General features: G+C 37.9%; 1 protein-coding gene across 13 annotated transcripts in view; it reads left to right on the forward strand.

Moving 5' to 3' along the window:
* The window catches only part of SPIDR (scaffold protein involved in DNA repair), a 475,882-nt gene that overhangs the window by 22,250 nt on the left and 437,956 nt on the right, over positions 1–15,676 (forward strand). For 4 of the 13 annotated variants that reach the window (XM_003823268.5, XM_008976887.5, XM_034966041.4 and 1 more), the window contains 3 exons: positions 1,273–1,339; positions 8,319–8,423; positions 11,149–11,312. In XM_003823268.5, the coding sequence (XP_003823316.1) occupies positions 1,273–1,339; positions 8,319–8,423; positions 11,149–11,312 (336 nt within the window). Of the gene's footprint in view, positions 1–1,272; positions 1,340–2,874; positions 3,030–5,359; positions 5,410–8,318; positions 8,424–11,148; positions 11,313–15,676 lie in introns of those variants that run through there. The other 9 variants (XM_034966040.3, XM_055116530.1, XM_057303004.2 and 6 more) reach the window with 8 other exon arrangements.

Below are 15,676 nucleotides of genomic sequence, written 5' to 3' on the forward strand. Positions count from 1 at the left end.
AACTGGCTTAACGGTTTGGCTCAAGAGGTCTAGCTTTTAGCCTATCTTAGTTTTTATCATGCCTTCCTACCTAAGCTTAATCATTTCCAGCTTCTTTTTTCTTTTTCTTTTTTTTTTGAGAGGGAGTCTGTCTCTGTCGCTCGGGATGGAGTGCAATGGTGCGATATTGGCTCACTGCAACCTCCACCTCCCAGGTTCAGGTGATTCTCCTGCCTCAGCCTCCCGAGTAGCTGGGATTACAGGTGCCCGCCACCACGCCCAGCTAATTTTTGTATTTTTGGTAGAGATGGGGTTTCACCATGTGGGTCAGGCTGGTCTCGAACTCCTGATCTCAGCTGATTTACTTGCGTCGGCCTCCCAGAGTTCTGGGATTACAGGCGTGAGCCACTGTGCTCGGCCATTTCCAGCTTTTGATTTAAGGTGTGAGACATTCAGCTCTTCCTTTGCTTGAGCACTTTGAGGCCATTGTAAGGTTATTAAATTGACTTAATTTTAATATTGGTGTGTTGCAGAGAATAGGAGGCCTAAGGAGAAGGCAAGAGATGGAGGAACAGCTGGTTGGTGGAGCAGTCAGAACACACACAGCATTTATTAATTTTGCTCTCTTATATTGGTTTTGACTGTGGCACCCCAAATCAGTTACAGTAGTAATACCAGAGATCACTGATCACAGACCATCATAGCAGATTTAATAATAATGGTAAAGTTTGAAATCTTGGAATAATTATCAAAATATGACACAGAGACACAAGTTTATAGGTGAGCAGATGCTGTTGGAAAAATGGCATACAGAATTGCTTGACACAGGATTGCCAGAAATTTTCAATTTGTAAAAAAATGCTTTATCTATGAAGCACAATAAAACAAGGTATGCCTTTATATTCAGAATCTTTTGGCAATGAGATATTCTGGATAATTTTTGTGTTTGTGGTAACTTACAGAGTAATGCTATTACAAACTCAAGATAATTTGGGTATGAGTAGTAATGAGTACCTCATAGGCAGTTGGAGTCACATGTATGAACAGATATTACGTTGAATGTTAATGGGAAACGTTTTGGTCAGTCAGATCTCTTTAGATTCAGGAAAAATAGAATGAATTTATAAATATATAAGGAGTACATGCTTTGGGAATACTGAAATTGGTGAATTGGTAAAGGAAATCAGAGAAGAATATGTTAAGGAGAGTGTAGTTTAAGATTTTGAATATTTTATAAAAGTTTTTTTTTTAGCATTTGTCACATAAATTCCATGATTATTATTTTGCCTACAGTCATTAACAGCTGAAGAGAAGACGATTACAGAAAAGCACCTTGAATTATGCCCTAGACCCAAGCAAGGTAACTATTTTGTTGATTTCTTGACAGAGAAGATATAAGACTAATAAATCCTTCTGTGATTATTTTAAAAATTTGCTGTTTTAAAAAAGTGACATGGTTTGGGTAGACTATATTCATAGTTAAAAAACATCAAGATAAGGTAAAAAGATATTTTTGAGAACTTTGTCTGTCATCGCTGTCACCGTCTACCCCCATTTCTCCTGCCTGCCTACAGATAACTAACATTTTTTGTGTGTCCTTCCTAAGTTCATTTTTATCACAGAGCCCAGTAGGTTAGCTCATGCTCATAGCTCCAGGGTTTTGTTTGTTTGTTTGTTTGTTTTTAATCTGATTTGGGAAAGAAATGTGACCTATGCCATAAGAACTATACTGCTTCAGGCTCTGAAATTCTTTCTTGATGAATTAGGGAACTTTCAGTAAGTAGTAGAAAACTCTGTTCAAACACTAGAGTATTTGAATAAATGAGGTTGAATTTGTCTCCTGCAGCAGGACATCCACAGGGCTAGATTCTTTCTGAATTCTATAGCCTGAGTGTGGAATTGGTTCTCATGGTCAGGAGGTGTTGGCTGAATTCCACAGGCTGAATTCTTGGAAGAGTGTAGGTGCTGAGGATTTTCGCCAAGTCAGCTTTGCCTTTCCTTTGGGAAGGAATGCGCTTCCCAGTACCTCTACCTTTGACTAGAACCTGTTACAAACGGTCACCTCCACTAAAGATAATTTAGTGAAATTAAGGATTTTTAGATAGGTATGTTGCTGCTAAAGAAAACTGGGGTTATTAGTAATGAAGAAGGGGTGGATATCAGGTAGGCCGCTGGTTCTCCTGCCATAGGCAGTCAGCCCCGCTGTGGGTGTGTAGGAAGAGTGAGGGCTTGTGACTTCCGGGATCTTGCTGTGTCCTGGCTTTCTAATCTTTGAAAACTAAGCTAAACATTCGCAGTCTGTTTTGTATCTGGAGATTGGGCATAATCATTGGGTTATCATGAATATTAAGTGAGCTAAAAATAGTAGATTAAATGCCTAATTAAAGGTGCTTCAGTAGGTACTTGATTGATGACAGCAGTTGCTCATATGTCTGATGACAGAAGGAGCTATGTGAAAGCCTATTCAGAGTTCTACAGAGTGAACTAACTTTCTGTGACATTCTAAACCATGTTACTATTTCAAGTGACATGGAAGAGGTTCTATGCAAATGAAAAATAAAATTTGCCAAAATGTTTCTTTAAAATTTATAAAGTGTTGCTTTATGAAGTAAACTAGTACACATCTTTTAAATTCTATAATCTTCTGATGGAATTGCAGAAGCTGTTGGCAGAGACAAGCCTCTGACCTTAGGCACACATTACAAAAGCATGTTCCTGATTCTGCTTCCCAGCTGTCATAAAAATACTACCTCCTCACCCAAAATGTAGTATAGAATTTTTATCTTGGAATTTTTGTTAATAGGATGTCTTAAACTAATACTTCAGTATCTGTTCTAGACCTCTCTCCTTGGCTTGTAGATGACTGCCTTCTTCCTCTCTCTCTTCCCCAGGTCTCTTCACATTGTCTTCTCTGTGCATGTCTGTCTTTGTGTCCAGATTTCACCTTATAAGGATTTCAGTCATCTTGGATTAAGGCCCACCCTAATGACCTTATTTGAATTTGATTACCTCTTTGAAGACCATGTCTTCAAATAAAGTCACATTCTGAGGTACAGAAGGTTAGGACTTCAACATATGAATTTTGGCGGGGGGAACACAGTTCAGCTCATAACACCAGGTGCTAGGACAGTGCCTAGCACACAGTGGGCACCCAGAAATGTTCAGTGTGGCTAATATTTATCCTACGGTTCCATTGGAATGAGCCTTGATATCAAGGACACCCTCTTTACAGCAAGTGAAATGAGTTACTAATCAATTCCTGGTAGTGATTTTAACTACCTAGTTGTGCAGTCAGGTGCCTATAATTCATGGGTTTATAAATCTGGAGTCCTGGTCTCTGAGGTTTTGAATGACATAACTAATGATTATCCTGTCTTTTAAATTAGATGGTACAGAAGCACCAGACAGTTACATATTTTCTTAGATACTCACACTAAACTAATGGTGAAAGCAACTGCAGGTCTCTCTGACTTGAGAGCTACGCATAATGGTTAAGAACATGGACTCAGAAGCTCACCTGCCTGGGTGTGCGTCTCAGGCACCACAGCTGCTGGCTGAAAAAAGGCATTACATTTGGGAAGTCCTTTCCAATGAATTACTCATAACATAGAAACTGTATGAATAAAGCTGGTAAATTCACCTAAACATAAAGGGAAAAACAGCATGGCCAAAATTACATATATAAGTCTGGTAGGGTGGCATACGTCTGTAGTCCCAGTTACTTGGGAGGCTGTGGCAGGAAGATCACTTGAGCCCAGGAGTTTGGGGCTGCAGTGTGCTGTGATCATGCCTGTGTACAGCTGCTGCAGTCCATCCTGGGTGACATAGCAAGACCACATCGCTTACAAAAAATTACATGTACATACACAAAATTTAAAATTCAGAAAAACCAGGGAAAATATTGTGGCTCATGTCACAGACCAAGGCTGATCTTTCTAATAAAGAACCATCAGAACTTAATCTAGGGGGAAAAAGATAACTATTGCAAAAATAATGATTATGGAGGAACTGCTTTCAAAAAAGGAAATATAAATGATTTTCAAACCTATGAAAAGATGCTCAGCTTCAAGGCAGTGAGAGGTCATTTTTTTCTGATCAGATCATCCAGAATCTTAGTATATATCTTTCTGTTTGTTCTTTCATGTTCTTTTGAAGTCTTCTAAAAACATGTACTTTGGTTTTACATGTCTCTTAAGTATCGGGGGAACCCGCCCCCAATATTTCAATGTAGGTTCTTTCTATTTTCCCTAAGTGTCGGCCAGCTGAGAAATAAAGAGAAAGAGTACAAGGAGAGGAATTTTACAGCTGGGCCTCCAGGGGTGACATCACATATCAGTAGGACCGTGATGCCCACCTGAGCCACAAAACCAGCAGGTTTTTATTAAGGACTTCAAAAGGGGAGGGGGTGTACGAACAGGGAGTAGGTCACAAAGATCACATGCTTCAAAGGGCAAAAAGGAGAACAAAGATCACATGCTTCTGAGGCCAATAAAGATCACAAGGCAAAGGGCAAAGCAAAGATCACAAGGCAAAGGGCAAAGCAAAGATCACAAGGCCAAGGGCAAAGCAAAGATCACAAGGCAAAGGGCAAAGCAAAGATCACAAGGCAAAGGGCGAAATCAAAAACTCCTGATAAGGGTCTATGTTCAGCTGTGCACATATTGTCTTGATAAACATCTTAAACAACAGAAAACAGGGTTGGAGAGCAGAGAACTGGTCTGACCTCAAATTCACCAGGGTGGATTTTTTTTCCCCACCCTAATAAGCCTGAGGGTACTGTAGGAGACCAGGGTGTATTTCAGTTCTTATCCCAACCGCATAAGACAGACACTCCCAGAGTGGCCGTTTATAGACCTCCCCCCAGGAATGCATTCCTTCCCCAGGGTATTAATTATTAATATTCCTTGCTGGGAAAAGAATTTAGCAATATCTTCCCTACTTGCATGTCCGTTTATGCTCTCTGCAAGAAGAAAAATATGGCTGTATTCTGCCTGACCCCAAAGGCCATCAGACCTTATGGTTGTTTTCCCCTGTTCCCTGAAAATCGCTGTTATTCTGTTCTTTTTCAAGGTGCACTGATTTCATATTGTTCAAACACACGTTTTACAATCAATTTGTACAGTTTAACACGATAGTGGTCCTGAGGTGATGTACATTCTCAGTTTATGAAGATAACAGGATTAAGAGAGTAAAGACAGGCATAAGAAATTATAAAAGTATTATTTGGGGAATGATAAAGCTCCATATTAAAATGAAATCTTCACAATTTATGTTCAGAGATTGAAGTAAAGAACTTGTAAAAGTATTAATTTTGGGAACTGATATATGTCCATATTAAAATGAAATCTTCATAATTTATGTTCCTCTGCGGTGGCTCCAGCTCGTCCCTCCGTTCGGGGTCCCTGACTTCCTGCAACACTTAAGTTTCTTGTAGGTATTTTATTGGTTTTTGCTACTGCTTTAAATTTGATTTCTGTATTGTAGTTAGTACCTTGCCACCTTTATTGGACTTTCTTATTAACGGTAGTAATTTTTCAGTTGGTTTCTTGACTTTTCCATGAATTCATTTCATAATTTGCAAATAGTGATAACTTCCTTCTTTTTTTTTTTTCGAGATAATGTCTCACTCTGTCACCCAGGCTAGAGTACAGTGGTGTGATCTCTGCTCACTGCAACCTCTGCCTCCTGGGTTCAAGCAATTCTCTGCCTCAGTCTCCCGAGTAGCTGGGATTACAGGCGCCCACAACCATGCCTGGCTAATTTTTTGTATTTTTAGTAGAGATGGGGTTTCACCATCTTGGCCAGGCTGGTCTTGAACTTCTGACCTCGTGATCCACCCGCCTCGGCCTCCCGAAGTCTAGGATTACAGGCGTGAGCCACCGCTCCCTGCTGATAACTTCCTTCTTGACTTATTTTTCAGATGCATAATAATGATAGAGATTGATAATGTCTTTTGCAAGTACTCAGTTTATTTTATTAGCTATTTAGATAGATATAGATTCTTAGGATATTCTGAATAGTTTATTTTTCCTTTTATAACATGAACAATAGGCCACTTCAGTAATTCTAGATGTTTGTGGCACAAAGTAGTAAGTGTTCAGTAAATGTTGACTATTCCATGTTTTTGTGCCTTTGTAAGTACTGTGTTTTCAGACATCATCTTGTCAGTGAATCCTCTTTTCCTGATCAATGCAAAGTGGAACATTCCATTTTTTTTGTGCCACCATTATTCCATGACATACATCTGGTATATTGTTAGTTTTTTTCATGATTAGTGTTTCATCCAGACCACACATATTCCTTGTGGGAAGGAGCTTTCTTTTCTTTTCTTTTTTAGAGATGGGATCTTACTCTGTCACTCGGGATGGAGTGCTGTGGTGCAGTCATAGCTCACTGCAGCCTCAAACATTTGCTCTTAAACTCGTCCTCCTGCTTCAGACTCCCAAGTAGCTGGGACTACAGGCATGCACCACTATGCCCAGCTAATTTTTTAACTTTTTGTAGAGATTGGGTCTCACTGTGTTGCCTAGGCTGGAGTTTTTTTTCTTTCCTCATGGTTTACTGTATCAGAGGGGTTCTGTAAATATGTATCTAATGAAGCCTAGGTTTATTTTTTGTAAAACATGAATTTTATAAATATCTAATCTCTTAATTTCATAGTGTATTAAAATGTGCTTTGAAATATATCAAATACCATACTGCATAGGATAAGATATATATGTACATATATATGTTTTAGCATTATATTTACAATTATGAATATAAACAGAATAATTGATTTTTATTAGGTATATATTCCTTTTCTGACCAATATCAGAAAAGTTTGCTGTTGACTTTTGATTCTGCCAAGATGAAATAGCCCCATTCTGTCTAGGTTTTCCACCTATCAGAATGGGTACAATGAAAAATAGTGACAATACAAAATGCTGGTGAGGTTGTGGAGAGACTGGATCACCAGTACATTGCAGGTGTGTAGTAAAATGGTACAGCCACTCTGGAGAACAGTCTGGCAGTTTCTTAAAGACTAAACATGCAATTACCATATAACCCAGCAAGTGCACCCTTAGGCATTTGTCCCAGAGAATGAAAATTAAATTCACATAACATCTTATACACAGATGTTCATAAGCAGCTTTGTTCATAATAGCCCCAAACTAGAAACAACACAGATGTCTTTCAGTAGGTGAATGATTAAACTAACTATGGTGCATAGTACCATGGTGTACTATTCAGTAATAAAAAGAAAATAAATGTTGATACACACAACTTAGATGAATATCTAGGAAATTATTCTGAGTGAAAAAAGCCAATTCTAAAAAGTTACATAGTGATTTTATTTATATAACCTTTTTGTGTGTGTGTGTGAGATGGAGTTTCACTCTTGTTTCCCAGGCTGGAGTGCAGTGGCTCGATCTCAGCTCACTGCAACCTCTGCCTCCTGGGTTCAAGCGATTCTCCTGCCTCAGCCTCCCTGAGTAGCTGGGATTACAGGCACCCGCAACCACGCCTGGCTAATTTTTTGTATTTTTAGTAGAGACAGGGTTTCACCGTGTTGGCCAGGCTGGTCTCGATTATATAACATTTTTAAAATGACAAAATTACAGAAATGCAAAACTGAGTAGTGGTTGACAGAGTTCAGGGATTGGTATGGGGCCAGGAGATGGTGTAGCTATAAAAAGGTAATAAAGGCATCCTGTGGTGATAGAATTGATCTGTATCTTGACTGGATCAGTGTCAGTATCCTGGTTGTGTTATACTACAGTTTTGCAAGATATTACCATTGGAGGGACTGGGTGAAGGATACAAGAGTTTTCTCTTATTTCTTACAACTATATATGAATCTAATATTATCTCAAAATAAAAAGTTTAATTAAATACAAGGTTTGGTCTTAAGTGTTTTAAGCACCCTGCTACCAGAGCTCTTAGCATGGCAAAGGAAGCACACAGAAGCATTCCTGTTACTCATAAGTTTTGACTTTGTGTTTTGCATTTTAAAAAATTTTTTGTTTTCATCAAATACCCCAGAAAGTTATACTTTTATAAATGTTATTTCAAGTCTTATTTTTCCGGTTTTCATTTGTGCTCTAGTCACTTTCCTTTTTTTGTATAACTTAACCAGTTCTACTTCTTTTTCTTCTTGGAACTTGGCTTCGAACTCAGAGAATGTTAGTGAGATTGTACGTAGAACTTTAGGTAGGAAGATTTGACATAGACATTGCTTTTCCTATCACAGAGTTTTGTGTATTTGTGACTTTGGCAAAATTACATGCATAAAATTGTATTCTGATAAATGACCGTATAAGGAGATCATATTTATGTGCTTTCTTTTTCTTCAACAGAAACCACCACATCTAAAAGCACCAGTGGGCTTACAGACATAACATGGAGCTCCAGTGGAAGTGATTTGTCGGATGAAGATAAGACACTTTCTCAGTTACAGAGAGGTAATGGACATTGCTCTAGAATAGACAGATTTTGTAACAGGAACATTTTGTGTCCAGAAGATCGGAGTAATGAAGGTAAATTGATAATTTTGTTAGGAATCCAGTTTCTGTTAAATATTGGATTTAATATTGGAAGAAACTTACATTCCTTTCTAGTATTTATCATTAACATTCCACCTATCAGAATGGCTACAATAAAAAGTAGTGACAGTACAAAATGCTGGTGAGGTTGTGGAGAAACTGGATCACCAGTACATTGCAGGTGTACAGTAAAATGGTATAGCCACTCTGGAAAACAGTCTGGCGGTTTCTTAAAGACTAAACATGCAATTACCATATAGCCCAGCAACTGCACCTTTAGGCATTTGTCCCAGAGAATGAAAATTAAATTCCTTTCTAATAGTTAGGATTTTACTGAGTCCCACCCTCTATGCTAAACACTTCAGAAACATTTTCTTGTTTAATATTTCTCAAAACAACTCTAAGAAACTCTAAGAGATAGGTATTACAGATATTATTTTTACAGTTAACAACTTAAGCTTGGACTGATGAGAATGGATTGGGATTCCATTTTAGGTCTCTGCTCCATAGCCAGTTCTTTCAACGTCTACACAGTGCCACACCCACACTGCCTTCTTCCCAACCTGTTCGGTAAATACTGTGACAACCAGTGTGTGGTAGAGGTGTAACGTACTGACAAATTTCCATTCAGATGGCGTTTTATATTGTGTCATGTTTTAGACAATTGAAAGCAGAGTTTCTCATCCTTGACACTCTTGACATTTTGGGCCAGATGATTCTTTGTTATGGGGAGTAACACCTTCCTATGCCTGTAGGATATTCTGCCGTGTCCCTTGCCTTTACCTGCCGGGTCACAGTAGAATCCCAGCCACAGTGATGATAACCAAAGATGTCTCCAGATGTTGTCAAGGGTCCCATGAAGGACAAAAATCACCCCTAGTTGATAACCACAGATGTTGAATTATGGAAATCATGTCCTTTTAGAATTTTTAAAATATACAAATCATCTATAGAGTATTTCAATGTCTTAATGTTTTCAAAATAAGCTTATGACTTTTAACTCTTGACAGTTCATGTTAGTTACCTAGGGTTCGGTTTGTACAGACAGCTTCTCGGGAGGGTAGTTAAATTCTTTTGACCACTTTGTATTTCATTTTGGTAACTATTAATATCATTGACCTTTTAGTAGTTACCAGGTGAAGTGGTATTTTAAGATTGTATATAAGCTGATAGCAGTTCTATTATTGATTCAACCATATTAAATGAAATTTATTGTTACTTGGTTTGTCTTCATACATTTCAGAATACAAAGTTTATAAAAATGGGTAAATAGTATGGTTTGTGCCTCCCAAAGTGCTGGGATTACACATGTGAGCTGTCGCGCCCAGCCTCCCTTCCATTTGGTTTTTACCAATTGTCTAAAAGTTTTTACAACTTTTGGAAAATCTTTTAAATTATTGGAGACCCAATTTCCTCATCTGTAAAATGCAAATTTAAGTGTAATAGTAGCAGTCTTCCTGCTTTTTAAAAGTTTTGTGACCACAAAAGTTTTGTGATGAAAGCCCCAGTTATTTCATAGCATGCATCACATTGCAATATGTATTAATCTGTGGGCTACTTCAGGCTAGGAATGGTGCTGTTTTCTCTATTGTATTTATTTTGTATTGTGAGTATCTTGAATGGTGTGATGGGCTCTTTTTAGGCATTTGCTTTGTCTAATGAATGAAGGAGTGAATGAATGAATGAGTGCTGCACAGATGTGTGATACCAGCAGCAGCTCTGAGGGCACTTGTGTTTTTCCCTTGTCTCTCCCTGGCTTCCTGTTGAGAAGGTTCAGCAACCTGGAAAATCTCTAATGTGTTCCCCTGCCTGGCTTCCGTGACTAAATTTGATGTTAATGTGGGAAGCCATTGCCATTATGCATCTGCTTCTCTCAGTGGTGGTCTGACCTTCAGTCTGTTATGATCATTATAGTGGCTGTTTTTTTTAAGAGATGAGGTCATGCTCTGTCACCCAGGCTGGAGTGCAGTGGATCATAGCTCACCGCAGTTTCAAACTCCTGGGCTCAAGCGATCCTACTACATCCTCTTAATTATGTTTAGTGAAAAAGTCTAGCTGTGTAAGAAAGGAGGAAAAAAATAACAATACATAGTTTATTTGCTTAAACATACTGGAGAAACTCTACAAGGATACAGAAACACCTAATAAAAGTAGTTAACTTAAAATTGGGGTTGGGATAAGATTTGGGAGAAACAGTGATTTGAGATGAGAGTAGAAATATACTTTTCACTGTCTAAATTTTTTTTGAGACAGAGTCTCGTTCTGTTGCCCAGGCTGGAGTTCAGTGGCAAGATCTCGGCTCACTGCAACCTCCACCTCTCGGGTTCAAGCGATTCTGGTGCCTCAGCCACCTGAGTAGCTGGGACTATAGGTGTGCGCCACCGTGTCCAGCTAATTTTTTGTATTTTTAATAGAGACAGCATTTCATCTTGTTGGCCAGGCTAGTCTTGAACTGCTGAGTTTTGGCATTCTGCCCACCCTGGCCTCCCAAAGCGCTAGGATTACAGGCATGAGCTATTGTGCCTGGCCCTAAATATATTTTTTAAAATTATTGAGTGACATGGATATATTAACTGCTAAGAATAAAAGAGATATAAAAGTGAAAGATTAAGGAGATAATTAAGTTAAAAATTGTATTTTTTAGATGAATTACAGTTTATCGACTGGGAGATTGACAGTGACAGGGCAGAGGCTAGTGACTGTAATGAATTTGAAGATGACGAGGGTGCTGTGGAAATCTCAGACTGTGCTTCTTGTGCAAGTAATCAGTCTTTGACAAGTGATGAGAAGCTGTCGGAGCTTCCCAAGGTAAGAATGAAGTATTTCAAAACTTTTATTCACTTTATAACATTTGCTAATCATAGTTGTCATGTTTTTTTTTTTTTTTTTTTTTTTTCCTGTCCTTCCTCGAGAACAACCACTTTTGACTCTTAGGGGATTCTTTTGTTCTTTACTCATTTATCTCTAAATAACATGCTTGTGCTGTACTTCTCAACATGGATAAATATTGATCTCACTTCTCTTTCACTTTCCACCCTCACTGCACACCGAATGATTTTTATCCTACTATTCTTCCAGTGCAGATATATCAAAGTTTGGTTAGATTATATTCAGCATTTACACAATTGTGAATAAATAATATTGATAGCCAAGGGAAATATTAATTATTATCCTTTGCAACTATTTGCTTTCCCTAGACTTAATAATTATTTTGATTTTTGTTCTAGTTTTACTTACTGATGAAAAAAAAATACCACTGCCTAGCTCTCTTGTTAAGATTTTCAGACAGCAGGCATTCTGTGAGTTTCATTTTTTTGGAGAACTCTTTCCCACAACCTCCTAGCTGCTCCAGTTTGAACTCAGCGTCCTCTCTCCTTTCGCCTACGTTGTCACCCGGACTTTGCTGTCATTCTGGGAATTTGTTAACCTCTCTCCTGTATTGAGCTCCTTTATCCAGGATTTCATGTTTTCCTCTTTCTTGGTTTTCACCCTATTTTGGTTGAACACATCTTACCATAACTTGCTGAGGAATTATTTGGCATGTCAGAAGATGCTTTTGTCATATTTTGATGTGTGATTGAAAATTTGTATAGAATTTTTAGGTTGGAAATAATTTTCCTTCAAAGTTTTGAAGGCATTGCTTCATTATCTTAGCTCAAATTGCTGTCAGTAAGCTTGAAGCTATTCTCATTCTTGACCTTTTAAGATTTTTCTCTTTATTACTGGTTTTAAGCAATTTGACTGTGATATGCCTTGGTATGATTTTTCAGTTGGTGTTTGTCAAGCCTTTTGAATCTATGGTGTTTTGGGGATTCCCCAAGACCACCTCCAGGTTCAGCAGTGGATTAGGAGGATACACAGGACTTAGCATATAGTCATACTCGTGACCATCGTTTATTACACTGAAAGGATAGAAATCTATTTTTATTTATTTATTTATTTAGAGACAGGGTCTTGCTGTGTCACCCAGGCTAGAACGCAATGGTGCGATCGTAGCTCACTGTAGCCTTGATCTCCTGGGCTCAAGTGATCCTCTCACCTCAGCCTCCAGAGTAGCTGGTCCTACAGGCATGTGCCACCACGTCTGGCTAATTGTTGTATTTTTTGTAGAAAGGGGATTTGCCATCTTCCCCAGGCTGGTCTCGAACCCTTGTGTTCAAGGGATCCATCCACCTTGCTCTCCCAAAGTGCTGGAATTGCACATGTCAGCCACCATACCTGGGCAAAAGATACAAATTTAAATCAGCTGTCTTCCACGAGTCCTCTCCCAGTGGAGTCACACAGTATATGCTTAATTCTTCCAGCAAAATGTTTAGACGACATGTGTGAAGTGTTATGTACCAGGGAACTCATTAGAGACTCAGTGCCCAGGGTTTGTATTAGGGGCTAGTAACATAGGCACCCTCTCCCTAGAATCTACCCAAATTCCAGACTTCAGAAAGAAAATGGGTATTCAGTATAAACCATATTGTTTGCACAGTTTAGGCACAGTGACCCACCATTATTCATTATTTATGGAATGATGAAGAGTCTCCTGAAATCTGTTTTCAGAAGTTAGGCAAGGACCAGCTTTGCAAGCAGGGTTTTTTAAGGATAGCTACTTCAGGCCAACTATGTTAACTCTTTTCTGCATGTATGTGAGTTTGTAGTTTTCATCACATTTGGTAAGTTTTTGGCTTTTACTTCTTAATTTTTTTTCTGACTCCCCTTTTCGTTTCCTCCTGTGACTCCAATTACATGTATATTAATTAGGCTGCTTAGTGTTGCGTCATGTCTCATTTTTGCTGTCATTGTTTTTTCCCCTTCATTTCATTTTGGGTGGTTTCTGTTGCTACATCTTCTAGTTTAATGAATTTTTAAAAATTCTTCAGTATATTCTGCAGCTAATACTATCCAGTGTATTGGTCATCTCTGACATTGTATTTTTCATTTCTGGAAGTTTGATGTGAGTCTTTATATTGTCCATGTCTTTTCTTAACATGACATACTTTCTTCTATATTTTGAACATACAGAGTATATTTATAATAGCTGTTTTTAATGGCTGTTTTGGTAAATCTGTCTGTGTCATTTCTGTGTCTATTTGTCCTCCTTATGAGTTGTATTTTTCTGCTTTTTTGCATGCCTATAAATTTTAAAAAATTGTAAAATACAATGCACTATTATTATAGTCTTCATTGTGTGTATTAGATTACTAAAGCATATTACTTCTGTCTAAATGAAATTTTGTATCCTTTAGTCAGCATCTTCCCTTTCTCCATCCACTTTTCTCTCCCAGCCTCTGGTAATCAACATTCTACCCCAATTCTGTGAGTTCTACTTTTTTAGATTCCCCATGTAAGTAAGATCATGCTGTATTTGTCTTTGTGTGCCTGGCTTATCTGAGTTAACGTAATGTCCTCCAGGTTCATTCATGTCGCAAATGATAGAATTTCCTTCTTTATCAAGACTGGATAGTATTCCATTGGTGTATATATACTATATTTACTTTACGCATTCGTCTAGACACCTAGATTGCTTCCAAATCTTAGCTATTGTGAATAGCACTGCAGTTAACATGGGAGTGCAGATATTTTTTTAGCATACTGATTTCAATACTTTGGCCCAGAAGTGGGATTACTAGATTATATGGTAGTTCTATTTTTAGTTTTTTGAGAGACCTTCATACTATTCTCCATAATAGCTGTGATAATTTACATTCCCACCAACAATGTACAAGTTCCCTTTTTGCCACACACTCACCAACGCTTGTTATCTTTCATCTTTTTGATAGTAGTCCTTCTAACAGGTGTGAGGTGATCCCTCATTATGGCTTTAATCTGCATTTCCCTGGTGAGTGGTGATGATGAGCATTTTAATATATATCTGTTGGCCATTTGTACATCTTTTGAGCAATGTTTAGGTCCTCTGCACATTTTTAAATTGGGTTCTTTGTTTTCTTGCTATTGAGTTGAGTTCTTTATCTATTTTAGATATTAGCGCCTTATCAGATATATAGTTTCTAGATATTTTCTCTCAATCCATGGCACATCTTTTGCTCTGTTGTTTCCTTTTTTTTTTTTGCTGTGTATAATCTTTTCAGTTAGATGCAATCTCATATGTTTTTGCTTTTGTTGTCAGTGCTTTTAGGGTAATATTTAAGAAATCTTTGCCCAGACCAGTGTTATGGAGCATTTTCCCTATGTTTTATTTCAGTAGCTTTACAGTTTCAGGTTTTATGTTTAAGTCATTAGTCCATTTTTAGTTGATTTTGGTGTATGGTGTGAGATAAGGGTCTAATTTCTTTCTTTTGCATGTGGTTAGCCTGTTTTCCCAGCACAATTTATTGAGGATTGTCCTCTTTCCATTGTATATTTTTGGCACGTTTGTTGTAAATAATTGACCACAAATGTGTGGGTTTACTTCTGGGCTCTCTACCCTGTTTGATTGGTTAGTTGGTCGGTTTTTATGCTGTGCTGTTTTGGTTACATTAGCTTCATAACAGGTTTTAAAATCAAATACTGTGATGCCTCTAGGTTTGTTCTTTTCGCTTTGGCCATTTGGGGTTTTTTGTGGTTCCATATGAGTTTTAGGATTGTTTTATTCTGTGAAGAATGACATTGGAATTTCGATAGGCATTGCATTGAATCTGAATATCACTTTGGGAAGTATGAATAGTTTAACAATATTCTTGCATTCCATGAATATGGATAGCTTTCCATGTGTTTGTGTCATCTACTGTATCTTTCATCAGTGTTTTGTATTTTCTAGTATATACATCTATTGCCTCCTTAAATTTACTTCTAAGTTGCTTTTTCTCGATGCTACTGTAAACAGAATTGAGTTCTTAATTTCTTTTTCAGGTACTTCATTCTTAGAATAGAGAAACACTGTAGATTTTGTATCCTGCAACTTTACTGAATTTGTTTATCAGACATAACGGTTTTTTGGTGAAGTTGTTAGCATTTTCTATATGTGAGACCATGACATCAGCAAACAGATGATTTCTCTTCTTTGTCTGATATGGATGCCTTTATTTCTTCCTCTTGCCTAATCGCTCTTGCCAGGACATCTAACTATGTTGAATAGTAGTGGCAACAGCGGGCATTCTTATCTTGTTTTTGATCATAGAGGAAAAGCTTTTACCTTTTTACCAGGGAGCATGGCAGCTGTGGGCTTGTTACATATGGCCTTT

This window comes from Pan paniscus, chromosome 7 (genome assembly GCF_029289425.2).
Source record: "Pan paniscus chromosome 7, NHGRI_mPanPan1-v2.0_pri, whole genome shotgun sequence".
NCBI lineage: Eukaryota > Metazoa > Chordata > Mammalia > Primates > Hominidae > Pan > Pan paniscus.